Genomic DNA, 17,278 nt, shown 5'->3' with positions numbered 1-17,278 from the left:
CTCGATTTCACTCTCCTTCAGCAGGCCCAGCAGAGGACTGTAGAAAATGAAGGTGTGCAGTGTCACAAATGTGCACTTTTTCTGTGTAGGGACTGCTTGATGATGCCGTTAGCCTCCTGTAAATGATCTGCGATGATGTTGTGAGAGGTCCTGTTTGAAGCACTGGCAAAGAATCAGTACAAGTTGTAGTAAAAGGTTTGATTTCTAAATGTATTGGTTACTTTACTAATGGTCAGGAGTGACTGTGATCTTAAGAAAATTGCGCCTTCTTTTAAGTATTATATTTAAATGTTTCTAGATAAAAAAAAAAAGGTCAAAATCTTGCATGAAAATGGAGATATGAAATATTGTCCATATCTTTCAGCCCTTTGGTCCACTATGAAAGACTTGGTACTGCTCTTAGAATTGGCAGTGTTTTGAAGTGGCTTCATAGTGCTAAGATTAAAACTAAACAGTGTTATCACACAAGGAGACATTTAAGCCTGACAAAAATGAAAAAGAACAACCACTTACTCGCATAGCAATATTCCATTCTCCAATCCTCCCCTGAAATTCTTGTCACCGAAGCATCTGCCTGTCACCGCCTATGAGGGAAAACATCCGTGAGTCCAGTCCTTCAGCAAATATATTGGGCTATAAATCAAAGCAATAAACATACTAAAATATGATTGATAACTTTAATTTCCGCTCTTTTGGAGATTTCAATTCCGGGAATGGCCATACGTCAAGTCCATCGCTGGAGAACGGTGCTGAACGCTAACGAGCTTGGCGTAAGCTCTAATCATCCTGAGCAAATGGCCGTGGCGAGCTAATGTGTTGTGACAGCAGATTTATAAAAGGAAGGGGGAGAGTCCTCTTTGCAGCCATTTGAACTATATTCTCAAAAATGTGCAGATAAATAAATAAAGAAATATTTTGATTTGTTTTTTTGCTATTTTGCCGAGACATTTAAACCTCTTCAGTGTGACTGTTGTCAGGTGAGCCACGCAGGCCGCTGGGAGGAATGTGCATGACTTGCTTGTTTTCACTGGAATGTCACTTGCATTGTTTCACAAACAAATAGTACGGGAACATTCTCCGCCTGACTTCCCTTTTAATTTCCTTCAATAGGAACGCTAACATGCTGAATTAAATCACAGAGAGGTCAAAGAGCACACCTCAAAAGTTGCACTATCAATATTGTCTTACAAGTCTCGGAGTACTGACTTGAAAACAAAAATAATAACTTTAACTCAAATATTTGTTCCACACAAATGCATTATTCATTCCCAAAACTCTATTTGGTTCATTTTGCAGCATTTCTAGTGGCTGCACATTTTCCAGTGTACAATGTGTACACTGATTTTTTTGGGCCAATCAGGCCTCACATTCTATTTAGTGCTGGATCATCATCAAATCAAACTTTATTAGCAAATGCAAATCAACATTTTTTTGGTAACCAATGAGATTTTAGATTTGCCCAGTAGGAGTTAAGATGAGAGGATGTTGAGTGTAATTGTCATCTGTGGCCACGTGAAGCCTTTTGAGACATGTTTGTGATGAAGGGCAATATGCACACATTTATGCATTTAATAATTAGCATCTCTGGTGAGAATTACATAGGCACTTTATGTAAATATGTCATATTGGCTAAATAAAAATTTTGAGCTACTCCAGATGATTTATGTAGCACAAATGCATGCCCGTTATATAGATTTTTTTTTTTATTGCATAGAGTTTTTAAAATTAAGGATGAGAATGGTGATGTTGGATTAAGTCGTGTAACTCTACAAACACTGTTAACGTTCAAAGCGTGGACTTTTACTTCGAGAAAATATATGTATTAATAACATATGTAGGCCATCAATAAAACATTCCAAAGCTCTCATACCAACTGAATAGCTTGCCTTTTAACAAACAAAAATTGATGATGGCGACAAATTTGAAGAGATAAGACGGGATAAAAAGAATTCCTCACAAGTCAAATCATCCCTGGCAACGGATCACAAGCCACTTGACAAAATAACCTCCTGTTTTGGAACCAATGAAAACACAAGACTGTTTGAACTGCTACTCAGTCGGCTCTGCCTTCCGGGCCCAGGGGCCTGGAGAAGGAAAATTCTACCTGTCCCAAATTAACAAGCAATAAGTCAAGGTATGAAGGCAGGCGGGTTGCCAGACTAGCTAAAGCACTACTTGTTGAAGCCCAGAGGCGACGGACACCTGACAGACTCATTTAAAAGTTGACGGCTGGTAGTCGGGGATGGAGTAGACAACTAAAAGCCACGTGGCTGGCTTTTGTAGTTGGACGCATTCTTCTCTTACAGGATGTTGTCTCGAGCGGGTTATGTCATCATCAAGTTCAAAACACGCGTGAGCCCGTCTTGCGGCTTCGCGTGCCAATAATCTCGTTAATACAACTTGGCAAGAGAGCTTAATCCGCAAATGCCTTTGGGTTCTGATTAGCGGGCCGAAAACAACAATAGGGAAACAAGGTCCTTCAGCAAATGTAAATATTGCGCCATATTTTTTTAGGGCACAATACAGTGCGATTCAGAAACTACACATGACGATGAGAGATCTCTGGCCGGGGGTCCCGTCAGCAGGTTCAAGCTAAGGTCAGCGGTGGTATCTGCTGACAATACATCAATGCAGATCTTTTCATTAGCCATCACCACAGGGATCGCCTATTGTGCATCTATGAATTGTTGCTTCAGCGCCTGGAGTGCTGGCATGCTGGCATGGCGGAGCGAGTGAATGCGGCAGCAAATATGCTGGACTTATTCAGCTTTAAAATACCAGCCACACGTAGGTTAAAAACTCATCTTAAGGCCTTGTCATAGGCTAGAAAGCAGGATGGCTTGAGAAGATTCTCAAGAGTTTGCGCTTAATGTTGGACCGTGTACGTCTGGAGCCTGCAAACCAGGTCACAACCTCACAAATCAGCACAATCAGTTCCAGATCCACCCATCATGTTCTGTATATAATTTAGAGGAGCCTGACTTTCACACACGGTTTATTTGGCAAGTTTTTGGAAGGAAGTCTTAAATCACTGACTTAACCGAGCCAAAGAACAAAAGACGGACAAATCATGGATGATCTCTGGTAATAACAGATAAGAGTATAATTGGCACCGCCTTATGCAGCGGAATCAAGAAAAAGACTAGCAATCCCGAAGTTGGACCACTGCCTCTGAGTTCTGTGTGAAAGATTGCAAGATGGAAGAGAGTTCTGAAGCTGATCCGTGAATTTTCCAGCCCCTGAGGTAGCATCAGAGGCCAAAGCGTTGCAGAAAGCCAGCACTGGTGTGTGAAATTTAACTAAGATTCACCTGTCCCCCCTTGCTCAGCTCAGTTCAATCGAAGCGGATCGTCGTTAGACTACAGGCAAAGGAATTGTGGATTCGTTACGGCTTCTCATAAAAAGCTAAGATGGAATACTTTTGGTATGTTACGCAATGTCTTTGGGCCCGCTAACAAAAGACTAATGCAGTTCTGAAAAAAAAAAAGCTAAATCAGTAAGACAAGAGTGTTGGTCAAACCTTACACAACTACCCGATTAGTCATGCAGCCACCCTCTCACATGGACTTGTTTCATGGAAAACATCTCAATTAGCCTCTAGCTGCAAGCTTCCAGGTATGTACAACAAACTCATTCTTTGTGTTCAAGAATTCAGCGTTTTTCCTCGCTTAAACTCAAACGTTTATAGACCGAGTGTCTGGACTGCTGTGGTGCTGATGTTGTACAAATCAAATCAAAAGTTGAAACCAGGCATAGTCCAACCCAAGGACTGACTTTCTGAATATATAAAAAATAAAGGATGCCTCTGAATTTGCTCAATATCATCATCTGACCACGGCATGAAAACAAACCGTGATAATTAGTGGCTGCTTTTTTTTTTCCTCACTTGTTTTCCTAAGAGCTTTAAACGTTCAGAATTCCAACATTGGCTCTATTTTCTGTCTCTGCCAATGCCCCCAAATTTTGATAAGCCACTGATTAAACAAGCCAAATTTCCCTAACCCTGAGCTAAATGTTAGCGTTCCGGCCAATCCTTCCTTTTTCCACCCGGATTAGACGATGGAACGATGTTTTTGGGCTGTGGATTAACCCCTCTCCTGGCCCGCCGAGTTCTGCTCACTTCCTCTGAACCCAAAAACGGGGAAAGGAAACAGTATTTGGCTCGACCACAAACCTCGGCGGTTGTATTGGATTAAGTAGAGGATGGCGACTGGTGCCAAAAAAGCCAGGGAAAAAGGGGCACAGACGCGCGGGGGGGGACGATTAAATCCCTTTAAAATCGTCCGCCCAACGCACCCATCGAGGTCCTCTCAGCCTCTTTCTGCTGCATAAACGACGCCTTCTCAATTTAGCCAGCACAAATCCCCATCCTACTAACCCACATTGTCATCTTCCACTTACAGTACAGTTTATTTACAATCAATAGAGAGACAAAGCACAGCGTAAATATAGATGAGAATATAGTCAAGGTGTGATTGCTATGCTAAAGCGTGGAGGCCCAGAAAAGGCAAAACAAAATACTGACTAGGTTGTTTCATTCACTGTCAGTTTCTCAGAGGTTTCTGAACACATACAGCACAATTTCACATTCTGTCGGCTGTCATCTTTACACTACTTAACGCAAAGCTTAGCTGACTTAAACCATACCACAAAAGGTGAATAGTGACAACCCCCACCCCCAAAAAGCTTTGCGGGAACAGAAACAAAGAGCCTCCGTGTTGGCGGCAGCTTTTTCAGCTTAGCTTTCGAAGCAGAAGGACTTTTCAAGGGGGCTCCATGAGTCTCCAATATCCTGCTCGCTATGTTTTTTTGGGAGGGAACAACGAGCCACTGAGCACTCCAGAAGACTCATTCAGAAAGACCGTGAGACGCCCCAACCTTGACTTGCTTCATCAGTCACGTATTTGCCCCATTACCAACTCAGTCAGTGACCATAGAATTTAAAAAAAATATATCAATTAACAAGATATGCTGTGATACTTAGAGGTTACTGAACCAAAAAAAAAAAGTATTTCAATGTTCCTCATTTTGTTTTATTGATGAGCAAAGACAAAGCTAATCAAGTGTGTGTATGTAAAAGTACATTGAAATTGAAACTCGGATACAGGCATCCATTTTGGAATTGGACACCTGGACTAGCAGTGTAAATCCAACCAAAGGATCTGCCTCCAAATTCCAATCTTGTTTCTACTTTCTCTCTGTAACCAAGCGATGACACCAATAAAAATAAAATCCCAGCAATGGAGGGATCAGCAGATGTCAACGGCTAGATTCAACGTCGTGTCATCTAAAAGCAACAAAGACTCATGTAAACACGCCAAGTGATAGGATTGTGCTCTTTGGTCCTCGCGTTCAGACTTGCTCTCCCCTCTCGTCACTACATAGATGTGCCGTACTCGTCAGGGTTGAATGAGTTGGGAGATTCACTGACGTACTGTGTCAACACCATGGCGAAATGCCAGCCTGTTTAAGGTGGCCTGATTGCATTGAAACAAATTCCATCACGACTTTGACAAATAGCGAATCTCCATTGTGTCTTTTTTTTTCTTCCTAAATTGTATTCACCGGTATAAAAAAGCTTTGCGTTTCATGGCGAGTCATCAAACTTGCTGCCACAAGAAATAATACAAACCAAAATGTTTCGCAATTAATCCATCTAATATGTCGTTTCAATTTCAAAGGGAGGGGGGGAAATATGACTATGTAAGGTGCAAAATGGTGATTTTACAATAGCAGTGTCAACGTTGTTATATTCTAAAAATGTGTTTGTCAAAATAAATGCCTCACCAGGGTCAATAGGCATGGGCAAACAAAGCACTGTAGTTTGTTTCCACCTTACCTGACACTAATTCCATGTGTCATTCCTGAGAATTTGGGCGTCTGTCAGTCCACGTTAGTGGTGAGGTCCCATTAAGAGACGGAAATGCTGCTTTACACCACAAATGTACAGAAATCCTTCCATTGTGCCTCACCCTCGGGGGCTTTGGGATATTAGGAGGAAAGAAATCCAAAAAGATGAACAGCAGTGCATTCTTAGAAGATTCAGTCAGGGTCAGTGCTTGTTGCTCACACTTTTCCCAAAGAGCTAAAATAAGATAAAACTGAAATCTTTCCGTTTGCCAAGACAACAGTCTTCATGTTCGTGACGTCTTCATCGTGCTGTTCTCAAACATACGTGCAAGTTAGGCTGAGAACATTCAAAGCATGTTCACCGTTATGCAAATAATGAAAGGGTAGGGAGGGTTTATTATTTACTCCACTGCAGATAGAGGGGAGCCTTTTATTTGTACAGATGCATAAAGACCCAACAGACCATTACATATTCTTGTACTGCTACAAAACGCAACAGAATAATGAAAACTCAATTAATAATATAAAATACCACATTGGGGTGAATTTCACTCATGGATTTGTTGCTCGATTCGATCTTGCTCGAGGATGCAGACGGGCAACCTTAGGCTGTCACACTCGTGTCACGCACGCACGGACACCACCACAGCCCGCCCCCAAAAGAGGGAGGTGCAGCTAGATTAGTCAGGATTAGACGTTTATCCCCTTGCTACTAGCAAGAAGATGGCGATAACAGCGCACAAGAGGCCCACGCTTTAATGTAAGCCATTCCCCTCCGGGAGTTATTTGACACTCTCAACAAGAGGGAAGTGAGTGAGTGGGAAGTGAAAGTTATTCATTTGTCATGATCGCTTTCAGACTAGCGGTGCTATTCATATCACGGAGACAGAGAAAATCAATGTCTTGTCATACTTGTGTCATCATCAATGGTGTGGGTAAACCTAACTTGGAATTTAGCACAAAGAGAACTTTTGGAATTCTGTCCAAAGAGTTCATCATTGCTTTCACTGCCCAATTTATCGGAGACTATTCGAATAAAAAATGCCCAACCAGTTTTCAAACCAGGTCATGTGCTTAGCAAACTCTTGGCCATGGTGGACTTCTGAGTCAGGGTCAAGAGAGCTCAACCCGCGGATGTTGGCCCGCCTGAGAACAAGGTTGCTACTGTAGCAGGCCGACAAATACCGATGAGTGCATGCTTTTTGTTGTGGCTATCTCCGTGAGTGAGTTATTTTGTGCATGGATGAGCTTGGTGGAAAAGTGCCTCGCTCAGGCTGCCCAGCAACTGTTGACAACTGAGAGATTTAAGCCACCGAGCAGGACGAGTCAGGACGCATTTCTATTAGTAAGACGTCAATTAGTCAAAACACATCGTTGCATTTTTCAACAGGCTTCAATGGCGTACATGTACAGAATGTTACCAATATTATGCTAGGGGCAAAGCTAGACGAGCCTGCTGATTGGAGAATTGGCAATTGTCACCACTTCATAATACAAAACTGCAATACTACAACGTTCCTGACTTTGTGGACTATTTGGCGTCACTCTAAGTGGACTGAACTATGATCACACCGATCTGAAAAAAAAAAAAAAAAAAATACACATCTAGGTTGGTCTACAGTGGGATGAGGGAAGTGTGCTATATTTGATTGAAGCGCGTCCGGAGTTGAATATTCTCAGATCGGAATCAGGCTCGGATAAAAATCTGATACAAATCTTGCAACAGCGTACAAACTCCAGACAGATCCATGTCAACAACTACTGGCTGAAGTCATTGTAAAACATAAAAGCGGTTGGAAGAAGAGCAGCTCAAAGCACAATATCTCACAGTATAATCTCACACCGGTAGTGTGGCCTCCAGTGGGGTTGCATAAGCTCCCTTGGCAGACAAAAGAGTCCAGCTCCCCAGCGTCGCAGCTCAAAAAGTAGGAAACCAACTCAGCCTATGTGACCCAATTAGAAACATTCCCTGATGGGAGTCGGGAGCATCATCAGTCTCTGCCCTCGCTATCAAACAGCAAGAACTCATTTTGATCACGGTTTTATCAATCCGGCACCGACTCCTGGCTTCGTCCGACACGCATCACTAAATGATGGTTGAGGAGTTGTCGATTGAAGCCAAAACACAAGCAGTTAGTTGCTTTTTCACCATCATTGCTCGTTTGTGAAGGTGCAACCTGCCGAGCCTGTGACCTGCTCAGTACCGCTAAGCTATATCAATGGAATGGCAGTTTGATTCGGGAGTCACCCAAAGCGACCCACTTTGCCTGAGAATGAGGGCGATCAATAGAGTGGAGGGCAGACGGCGGGGGATTAGTTGAAGTGATAGAAAAAGGTGAGCCGCCCAGCAAAATGAAAGTGTTTACAGTGTACAGTGCTGCGAAAAAGCATTCCTGATTTCTGTATTTTTTGCACATTTATTGCTCATAAAGGTTTAATTTCATCAAACCAAAATTGATATCATCCTGAGACAACCCAAATATTTTGATTTTATTTACCAAGGGGATTTTTTTTATTTTTTAACCAAGTAATTGTCCCCTGGACCTAATACGAGTTGTGCCACATATGGCAGCAGTGACTTAAGTTATTTTATACAATCCTGATTTTCTGTGGTCCAGCAAGGCTTTTGAGCTCAATGGAGGATTTTGGCACTGATGAAGGAGACATCCTCAATCTGGCCTAAAACATTGCCTGCTTGCAATTTGGGAGGGGAAATGTTCAACACTGTCCGTCCATCATCTTGGGGGAAGAATGACAATGAACTGGGAATGACATCATGTGAGGATTCTGAAGTGACAGCAAAAGCAAGCTTGCTGGGATTTTCCGAGTCTCTTAATTGCAATTAAAACTTTTAAGAACCCTGCTTCAGATGATGCAAAGTGAGAACATCAAAATAGTCATGTTCATGCAAGCCCTCGACGAGATGCTAATTGAGCAGTCAAGCGACGTAACCTGAAGTCTTCCACCTCGCCTCATGCGCAGTTTAGAAAAGATAAGACACTGCTACTGACAAGACGGTGACAGACAGCTACTTGAAGAAGAGAAATAGGTGTGCTGGATCACAGATCAAGTCCTCATTATTTAGGAATTCACCAATTTCCTTTTTTTCCCCCCTTCACAATTTATTCACTGAAAAACAACAGTTTTGGTATTCTTCCTGCAATGCCCTCGAATTCCACAAGCTACGAAAGCCTGCACAGGAATTGATGTCCAGGAAGTATGTTGAAGTGATACATCTCAGCTCAGAGACAAGCTTTACTTGGTGGGATATTTACAGTTCAAAGTACAGATATGGGAAATTATAAACATTTTGGAGACGAGTGGTCCAAATACTTGACACGTTTCGCTAAATGCGGCACAGCTCGGCCTGTTTACAGTAGCACTGGTTCTAGCTATTGAAGACGCAACAGTTTTTGAGTGTAACCGAGGCGAGTGACTATGGAGCATCCGGAAAACTATCAACTATCGGGTCCTCATAAGATCCATGACACAACAGAGAGAAAATACTTGGATGGAGCGACCGGCCCCTGAATGAGAAGGCCTCGTTACATTCATCTATTCATTCGTTTACAGCGACCTGCCTCCGATTCCCTCGGGTGAGCTAGCGAACGTTAGCAGGTGGCCAACGATACCGGCCCACTCCTTCCCTGAGGGGGGACGAGCGGGAGAAGAACAACAACGTGATTGCGCTATCAGTTACCTATTCAGCTGCGTGCACTCATCCCATTCTGAGTCCAGGTCAACAGATCCTTAGCTGTGGCCCCGCTTCATTGAGTCAATCACTGAAATGATGCATTTACCAGATATGTCAGCCTTTGTGTCATCCCACAAAGCTGCGGCTGCATTCCGCCCGACAAAAACAACAAAAAACAGATAACAAGCCATTCATCAGAGTCTTCATGCAATGCACTCACTGAGTGACAAGTCAAAAGTGTTGAGTTGCTGTCACTAAAATTCTCCTCGGCGGGAAACAAAACGGCGCTTGTGTGCTGGCCTGGCAATGAAGCAAAAATCCATTCCACATGGTGCTCTCATTGTTTCGGCTGGCACACTTCAAATATGGATCATATCTCATTATCTTGGAGCCGCATCGCTCATTTGTGCTCCACTCTGGGATTATTTAAAAGCAGTGGTGCACAAATTTAGGCTCCCGGACAAAATTGCAGTCTATTTTTATTGGGTCACGGAGGCTCTTTGAGTCACGTTTGTCCAGTGATGTCTATCCCTAATTTCTATGTAGATGTCGTTATGTTGATAAAACATTTAATAAATCGCAAATTTACTGTGTGTAGTCTAATAAACCAAGTGTTGAATGTTAAATATTATGACCCCTCCTGATAAACCAATTAGGCCAACATCCAAGTTTGGCTATTTTTAATGTTGTCCTCTATACCACGATCAGCTTTCTTCAACTTTATACGCAAGTGATGCTGATTGATCGGTGGAACAATTACTTTCTCTTCCACTAGATGGCGGAAGGTACGATAAACTTGTTCCTCCATCTTAACTTGGTGTTCAATTTAGTAATTTTGTGGGTAAATTGATACGAGCGCTTCATTATTTCAGTATGTATTCTTTTCATGATATTGATCAGATTTCAAGGCACATTTAGGAAAATGACTAACTCCTATAATAAAGCTATCGGAATCAGTGTTGTTGTTTTTACCCATATCTGAATTGGGCCTCACATGAGCAAAACAATTGGAATTTGGTCACCTGAATTGTACAGTGCAAAAAATCCAGCAAAACCCACCACAAAGAATAATAAAATCCACTTCTTGTACATATGAATTGTTGCCAAAAGTACACCTACCCTGTGTATGCACCTGTTGCCATTCATACAAAAGAATAATCTTGTGTTCGACTGGGCCAGGTTTACCAAGAAGTTAATGTGTACAACTAAACAAGATCATCATTAGTTCTATATTATATACGTTTTGTGACATCATTTTTTTGTAATGTCAATTTATGTGGCCTTGCTCAAATCAAGGTATAAAATACGCGAGTTTTTTTCCCCCAACAAATGTCAGCGTACGTAACCTTTCAACAGGTGACGAGGCGATGATGCTGCAAGGCGAGGTGATGCAAATTGCGAACAAAATATCAAATAATAAGCATAACACGACACTTTGCCTGCGCCAAACGAGCAGCTCACCTCGATCCATTTCTGCGCCTCCCGGAAAGCGGACGCGGTCACCGGCTGATGATGATGCGACTGTCCGGTGTGTGCCACTGGACTTGCCATGCCCAAGCGTTGGTGTGACCGTTCTGTCAAAAAATATATAACAACCAAAAAATAAATCGAAGCTGGTCAACAGCGCCGTTATTCCAAATTCGTCGGCCTCCAACGGTAATGTCGCAGTAGCTGCACCGGCGAGACAGTCGAGCCACGGTGGCTCCCCTCCGGTTGAGCTCTACGGAGACTGTGGTGGTGGGCCGAGCCGGCTGCAGAGGAGGAAAAGGAGGCGAGGGAGAGCACAAAGCTCGCTCCAGTCATCTAAAGTGGTTCCGGTAGGGCCGCGCACAAACGAAAGATAAAATAAAGCAACACGCAGGTGCCCATTTAATGACCGTACCTTTTGGTGGGGTGACGTTTTAAAGACGTTAATTCGCGATAGCTGTTCACGGACAGGCTTAGGTCTTTGTAACGTGCAATTGGTATATTTATCGTGTGCTCTTGTGATGAAATTTAGAAAAGAGAATATAAATGTTTCCGAGCGCAAAGAAACTTTGGAATCAACCAATTAGTTACGCTCGCCCTTTCCACGCGTCGTTTAGGTTTCCCCCAAGCTGATTGGCTCACGATGGTCACCTGGTGTGGTCAAGCGGTTTATCGATGTTTTTTTGTTTTGTTTCTAACAAAAGTGATTAGATTAGTTTTCATTGTTTCATTGAAATAATGACCCAAGCATGATGGTTGAAAATGTTTTTTTTTTTTTTTAATGGCCGCGTAATCTACGTGATCAAAACGACACGCTCATTAGTTTGGCGTCTATTATTAAAAGGTCTCTTATTGTGAAATACAACCGGATTTGCCGGATCACTACCACCTCTTTCCGGCACCTTGATTCAGGTGGACGCCGCAGTCTCCATTCTCCACACTACAACTCCAACAAATAATAATGCAAAATTGTATTCAAGATTCTACGTTAATATTTGTGCCAATGCACAAAAATTGATTTTTCGACTATATGAAATGTCTCTGAGATGTTCAATGGTGTTCATCAGCTCCACTAAGCGTACTGGATAACAGTAACAGCGTGTTCGTGTACGTTTGTGGGTGTGTGCGTGTGTGTGCGTGCGCGCGCGTGTGGTTACCTTTCCAGTCAGCTGTTGCATCTGTGCTTGACAGGAGTCACAGGACACATACATACTCTGCACTAGCTTGGTAAGTGTACTGCAGCACTCGTATTTTACAGCTTTAAATTGATTTGAATGTGGATTTTTTCATGATTAATTGTATATAAGTGTAAATGTGTTTGTTGATCAAAAAACTAACAAATTTCCCTGAACCCTCTTCATTGAGATGGACAAATAGATAATTGATGGTTGTTTTACATTAATTAGAAAAACTACAGTAGCGAGTTTATTTAATACGTATCATTAATTTAATAAAATATGCATAAAAGTTTTTCTTTGCCTTAGAATTTAAAAATGGAATTGTTTGAAATTGTTCGTCGGCAGAGGGAGCCAAAGATGAATTTAATTCAAACAATTTAGCGCTTTAATTCCTCAGTTTTCATTTACTGTTGAATGTTTATTGTGTATGTATATTTTTCTATTTTAATACACTGACTGCACTTTATGCAATATACATTTTCAATATTAGTGTATTTAACAATGGAAAACCCCATGGAAAACAACCGCGACAGACTGCAGATTTCAAGCACCAACTTTCATTACAATCTTGAAATCTCCAATGACAAAAATAACAGTCATACTAGAATTTTTGTTCATTATGATTGAAGTCATCCCGGGTCTTTCACAGAATTTCACAGTGCATCGGTGATATTCTGTAATATCGGTTTTGTGTTTTTCACAGATCTGAATATATGCCCCCGTGTATTATTGTATTGCTCTCTACATGTTTGCTGCATTGTTTGTGTCTAATATAATAATAAAATAAAAGATTTGCACAGGGAACACTATAAAAAAGTCACTTCTCTGCAATATAGCTTGCCATTCATTCCATTGCAGGTTTTGGAGACAAAACACATTGCACAGTGCTGTCAAAATGGCCTCTTTACTGATGGCGGCATCCATGCCGCTGCTTCCCGCCATCATGTTGGCGTTGGATCGAGCGGCTAAATCATGTCGCGGCATAGTGGCTTGGGCACTTCGGCTGTTGCGGGGCCGCACCTGCGCCAAGGACACGCACGCTTTTGTCTTCTCCCAGTGCATCCACGGCAACGCCGCCAGCGTTCTGGAGACCTTTGACATCCATGCAGGAAGGCATGCCTCTGCCGCGGTCGGCCCGCTGATTGGTCAGTGTGTGCCTACTGAAATGCAAATAGTGTTATACCCTAATTTCTGTTCTTGTGCTCAAGGTCTGTTGTATAAATATTGCTTTGGTGCCATCCCATGGCATCTTGGTGCCAAGGAACTTTGTTGGGGATAGTTGTAGAGCCTAGTGTAGTGCTTTGGCGCCATCTTGTAACAACTATAGCCTATATTAAAATTTCTCCGTTGGGGAAGATCTTTGGCACTTGAACACTGGCGAGAAGTACGAACTGCTACATCTTGATAAATACATTGCAGTAGTGATTATGCCACACCCCTATTTTAAAACTAATCATCTTCTCTTGGGTGAACTCAGGGCAGGCCTTGGATGAAGTAGTCCAGCGCGTCCGTCCCTATCGGGTGCTAGAACTGGGCACGCACTGTGGCTACAGTTCAGTGCGCTTACTGCGTCTACTGCCTCCTGATGGAAGGCTCCTCACGGTGGAGCAGGACCCCGCGGTGGCTGACCTCGGAGAGGAGATCATTATGGTGGCTGGCTTCCGTCACTCTCAGGTAGGAAATTCAATCTTTAAAACGGTAAAGGTCAAAATATGATTTGTCATTATGAAGCAAAAAAGACAAAAAATGCCAATTATGTAGTTTCAGGTGTTGACAGGCAGCTCAGGTGAGACCATCCCGATACTGTGCAAATTTTTAGAACCAGCTCCTGGGGCCAGCGACACCTTCAACCTAGTGCTCATGGACCACGATCCCCAGCAGTATCTTGTGGACCTTCTGGCTCTGGAGAGCCAGGGTCTGCTCTGCCCCTCAGGCAGCACCATTGTTCTGATCATCAGGAACCAGAAAGATAAAAGTCTGGAGGAAGTGAGAGAACTGATTCGAACGAGACCAGACTGTTACACCATTAAGTCGCAGGTTCACGGGATGGTGGAGCTCTTCTTCCAGAAACCAAGCGCCCAATCACAATAATTGTCTCATCTAAAATGGCTAATAAAAATAAATGGTTTACTCTTTCTTTCTTTCTTTCTTTCTTTCTTTCTTTCTTTCTTTCTTTCTTTCTGTTGCTGCAATAACACAAAACCTCCACCTGGCGACGCCCTCTGCCTTGACAAAACTACGTGTGCGTTTTGATTCGGTGATAGCCGAGCAGTAATTGAAACGTGAATGGCGTTTGTTTTGACAAATTAAAATCTAAAACTACTAGTGGGGGAAACCATGTATCATGTTCTATTAAATGTGCCATGCATACAAATACGTACAGACACTTAAAGACATACACATTGCATGCACATTACATGCATATGGACATACATATATACTGTATAAGCATAAATGTACAGACAAACACATTAAATACACACTGCATATATACAAACATCACATTCAGTGCGTATCAATTCCACACAGACGTGTACATGTAACTCACAATCGTGTTTGTCTATACACATTATCGCCACCTACAGGGCTGGAAGGAAGGACCACTTGTCACATCGTGATTTCTCAATTAAGCCGAGGTGGATGGAGGTCTGCAAGTGCCATCTGCATGTTTGCTATTATAGAAAATTATTGCTCCTATTATATATACAGTGGACGTATATTGCTGCTGCTATTTGTTGTTTTAGTTGCCGACAAAATGACTGCTCCTTCCTTTTTTCTTCTTATATGCATTCTACACACACCTGATGAAAGAGGCATTGAAAACCATCCTGTACATACATTAATAGAAATATGTATGCATACATGTGTGGGAGATGAACCGAGTGACCCTAAAAATCTCAGCTCTCCTTGTGACCGCTTGATAAAAACGCTCGCTGGGTTCTCCTTTTTAATCTCGTGGAAAGATCTTACAACGTCAAGCAGCCCTACCACCCACCTCTGATCTCCGGCTTAAACCTGCACGCGCACACGCACACAAACGCACGCTCCCTGCGGAGCAAGGCAAGATGGAGAGAAAATAGACCTCCCACCACGCGGCATTTTAAGAGGGTTGAAACCTCTCCTATGTTCTCTCGGGGTTGAAGAGACCTCCTACGCCTCAACATATTCTCTTCTGTTTTTGAGGTCAGAAGCGGGATGTCGTCCATGTGTCATACTTTTGATCAAAATTGGACGAGCACCCATGCTGCCCTTGGACATTTCATTATCCAATATCAATATCAATCAAGTGGTTGACAACACAAGGGTAGTCTGAAATAACTCTCTAATATTCTTTTGGGTGTCGTAAGAAGGATGAATAGTTTTAACACACAAATCCCTCACTGATTACATTTTTTTTGCAGCATCTTGTCTTGCAGCAAAATGCAGCATCGTGTCTTAAAGAAGCACCTGAAAATATTGATTTGTGTCATTGTTTTCCATTTTTTGTACAAGTTGTACTTCGGCGATTGCTCTGTTCTGCCAATTAGTTGGGGTGATTGACAGTTGGTGGCGCAGAGGGCTCTGCCCTACATGGGATCAGCGAGGGCTCTGTCTCAATTAAGCACTTGGTCGCACATGGGAACCTGATCTGATATTTATAGAATAACACAGAAGAGGCTAACACCCGACACGGGGGTCATCGTCGGGTTGTTTGCAGCTGCTGCTCAGGGACGAGCAAAGTGTCACCAAGTCCACAAACCGAGGTTTTATCTTGTAAATTTAGTAAGAGTAGTTTTAGGAATCTTGTTGGAAAGAAAATCAGACACCAGTTTGAATGGCTGAAATTGGGCAGGCATGTCAATCATAACAAAAGTTTTTTTTTTTTTTTTTTGCCTACGATCATAGCATCAAAGGTTGATAATTACGAGGATTATTGGAAAGTATGAACATTTTTGCCCCTGATCCCAGTTTGAACAATCGAAACGGGTGGACATGTTTATCATAACAGCACGCATGAAAAATTCTCAAGAACCCATGTCAAAAATGGATCAAACGTTCAACCATTTTGGTCAGAAGTATATGTAAAAAAGCTAATCCTCTTGCACTTCATGGCCATAAATCAAAAGTTGTCATAAATAATGTTATTTTTCTCATCTTTACATTCAATTAGCCCCTCCCCCTAAATGCCGTCTTGGTGAATGCCGCCTCCATCAGTGAAGCAGGTGACACAATGGCCACGTCCATACCTCCCCCAAACACCCCTCAGGTATTTTTCTTTCTTAGCCCCCTTGCTACAGCATCCCTGTGGGAGGGCTGTGCACAAATCCAATGAAAAGCAAAAGGCATTCATATTTGGCAGCGCTTTTGTCTCCTCTGACAGCCTAGTGAGGAAAAAGCCCCCCTCTGCAATAATGAATTGGATTAGATGTGCAAGGTATTAGGAAGATGGAAGGCGTGGGCAGCATTGGGGGTTCTGAATTTGGACTAAGTGGTGTGGCTGATTAAAAAAGATTTAAAAAAAACAGCATAAAGGTAAATGTCTGAAAGCAACAGTGTGAGAAAACATTTGTAAGAGGAAATCTCTGTATTTATTTTGTGTGTGTGTCTGTGTGAGCGCAGGATTATGCAACACAATTTCTTCTTTTGTGGTGTTTTGGTTGCTAATTGGCCTGTGTATGGATAGAAATACATGAATACAAAAAAACCTAAAAACGTATGTATTATAATAAAGTATAGCGGAATTGAATACAAACAAAGAACGTGAGCGCTGACACCTAATTTGAAATAGGACAAGTTACTGTCCTGGCTGGCCCCACCTTTCAAGCAATGATTTGTGGTTGCCGTGACAGCAAGAGAGCTGCCGTGGACCTCTTTAGAAGCCAACACATCGTCTCTGCGATGGAACGGTCCTATTTTAAGGCTCAATTAGGACACAATCATAGCTATGCATCATATTATACATTTAGAGTATATCCCACACACTGCATTGTATGTATGCTTGCATTATAGCTTTAAATCCATATCTGAAATTGATTAAAAAACCTGATGAGCTCCCCAATAGCCATCCTGATCCTCCCTCATTTCATTACATTTCTTTTTTTATTGCTGC

General features: G+C 42.3%; 2 protein-coding genes across 4 annotated transcripts in view; one reads left to right on the top strand and one right to left on the bottom strand.

The window, feature by feature from the left end:
- Positions 1-11,271, bottom strand: part of LOC119128967 (LIM and calponin homology domains-containing protein 1-like) — a 33,198-nt gene extending 21,927 nt beyond the window's left edge. For 2 of the 3 annotated variants that reach the window (XM_037261897.1, XM_037261895.1), the window contains exons 1-2: positions 11,006-11,270; positions 514-584 (exon numbers count right to left, since the gene is read on the bottom strand). In XM_037261897.1, the coding sequence (XP_037117792.1) occupies positions 514-584; positions 11,006-11,095 (161 nt within the window). In that variant the 5' untranslated portion in view covers positions 11,096-11,270. Of the gene's footprint in view, positions 1-513; positions 585-11,005 lie in introns of all 3 variants that reach the window. The other variant, XM_037261894.1, reaches the window with a different exon arrangement.
- A 3-nt stretch (positions 11,272-11,274) lies between these two features.
- Positions 11,275-14,280, top strand: LOC119128968 (transmembrane O-methyltransferase-like). The gene is made up of 5 exons (XM_037261898.1): positions 11,275-11,361; positions 12,177-12,238; positions 13,048-13,334; positions 13,667-13,863; positions 13,951-14,280. The coding sequence occupies exons 3-5, from the start codon at positions 13,085-13,087 to the stop codon at positions 14,278-14,280; spliced, it is 777 nt and encodes a 258-aa protein (XP_037117793.1). The 5' UTR covers positions 11,275-11,361; positions 12,177-12,238; positions 13,048-13,084.
- The last annotated feature ends 2,998 nt before the right edge of the window (positions 14,281-17,278 follow it).

The sequence above is a fragment of the Syngnathus acus genome, chromosome 10, assembly GCF_901709675.1.
Source record: "Syngnathus acus chromosome 10, fSynAcu1.2, whole genome shotgun sequence".
NCBI classification, from domain to species: domain Eukaryota; kingdom Metazoa; phylum Chordata; class Actinopteri; order Syngnathiformes; family Syngnathidae; genus Syngnathus; species Syngnathus acus.
This window is presented reverse-complemented; position numbering and strand designations above follow the sequence as displayed.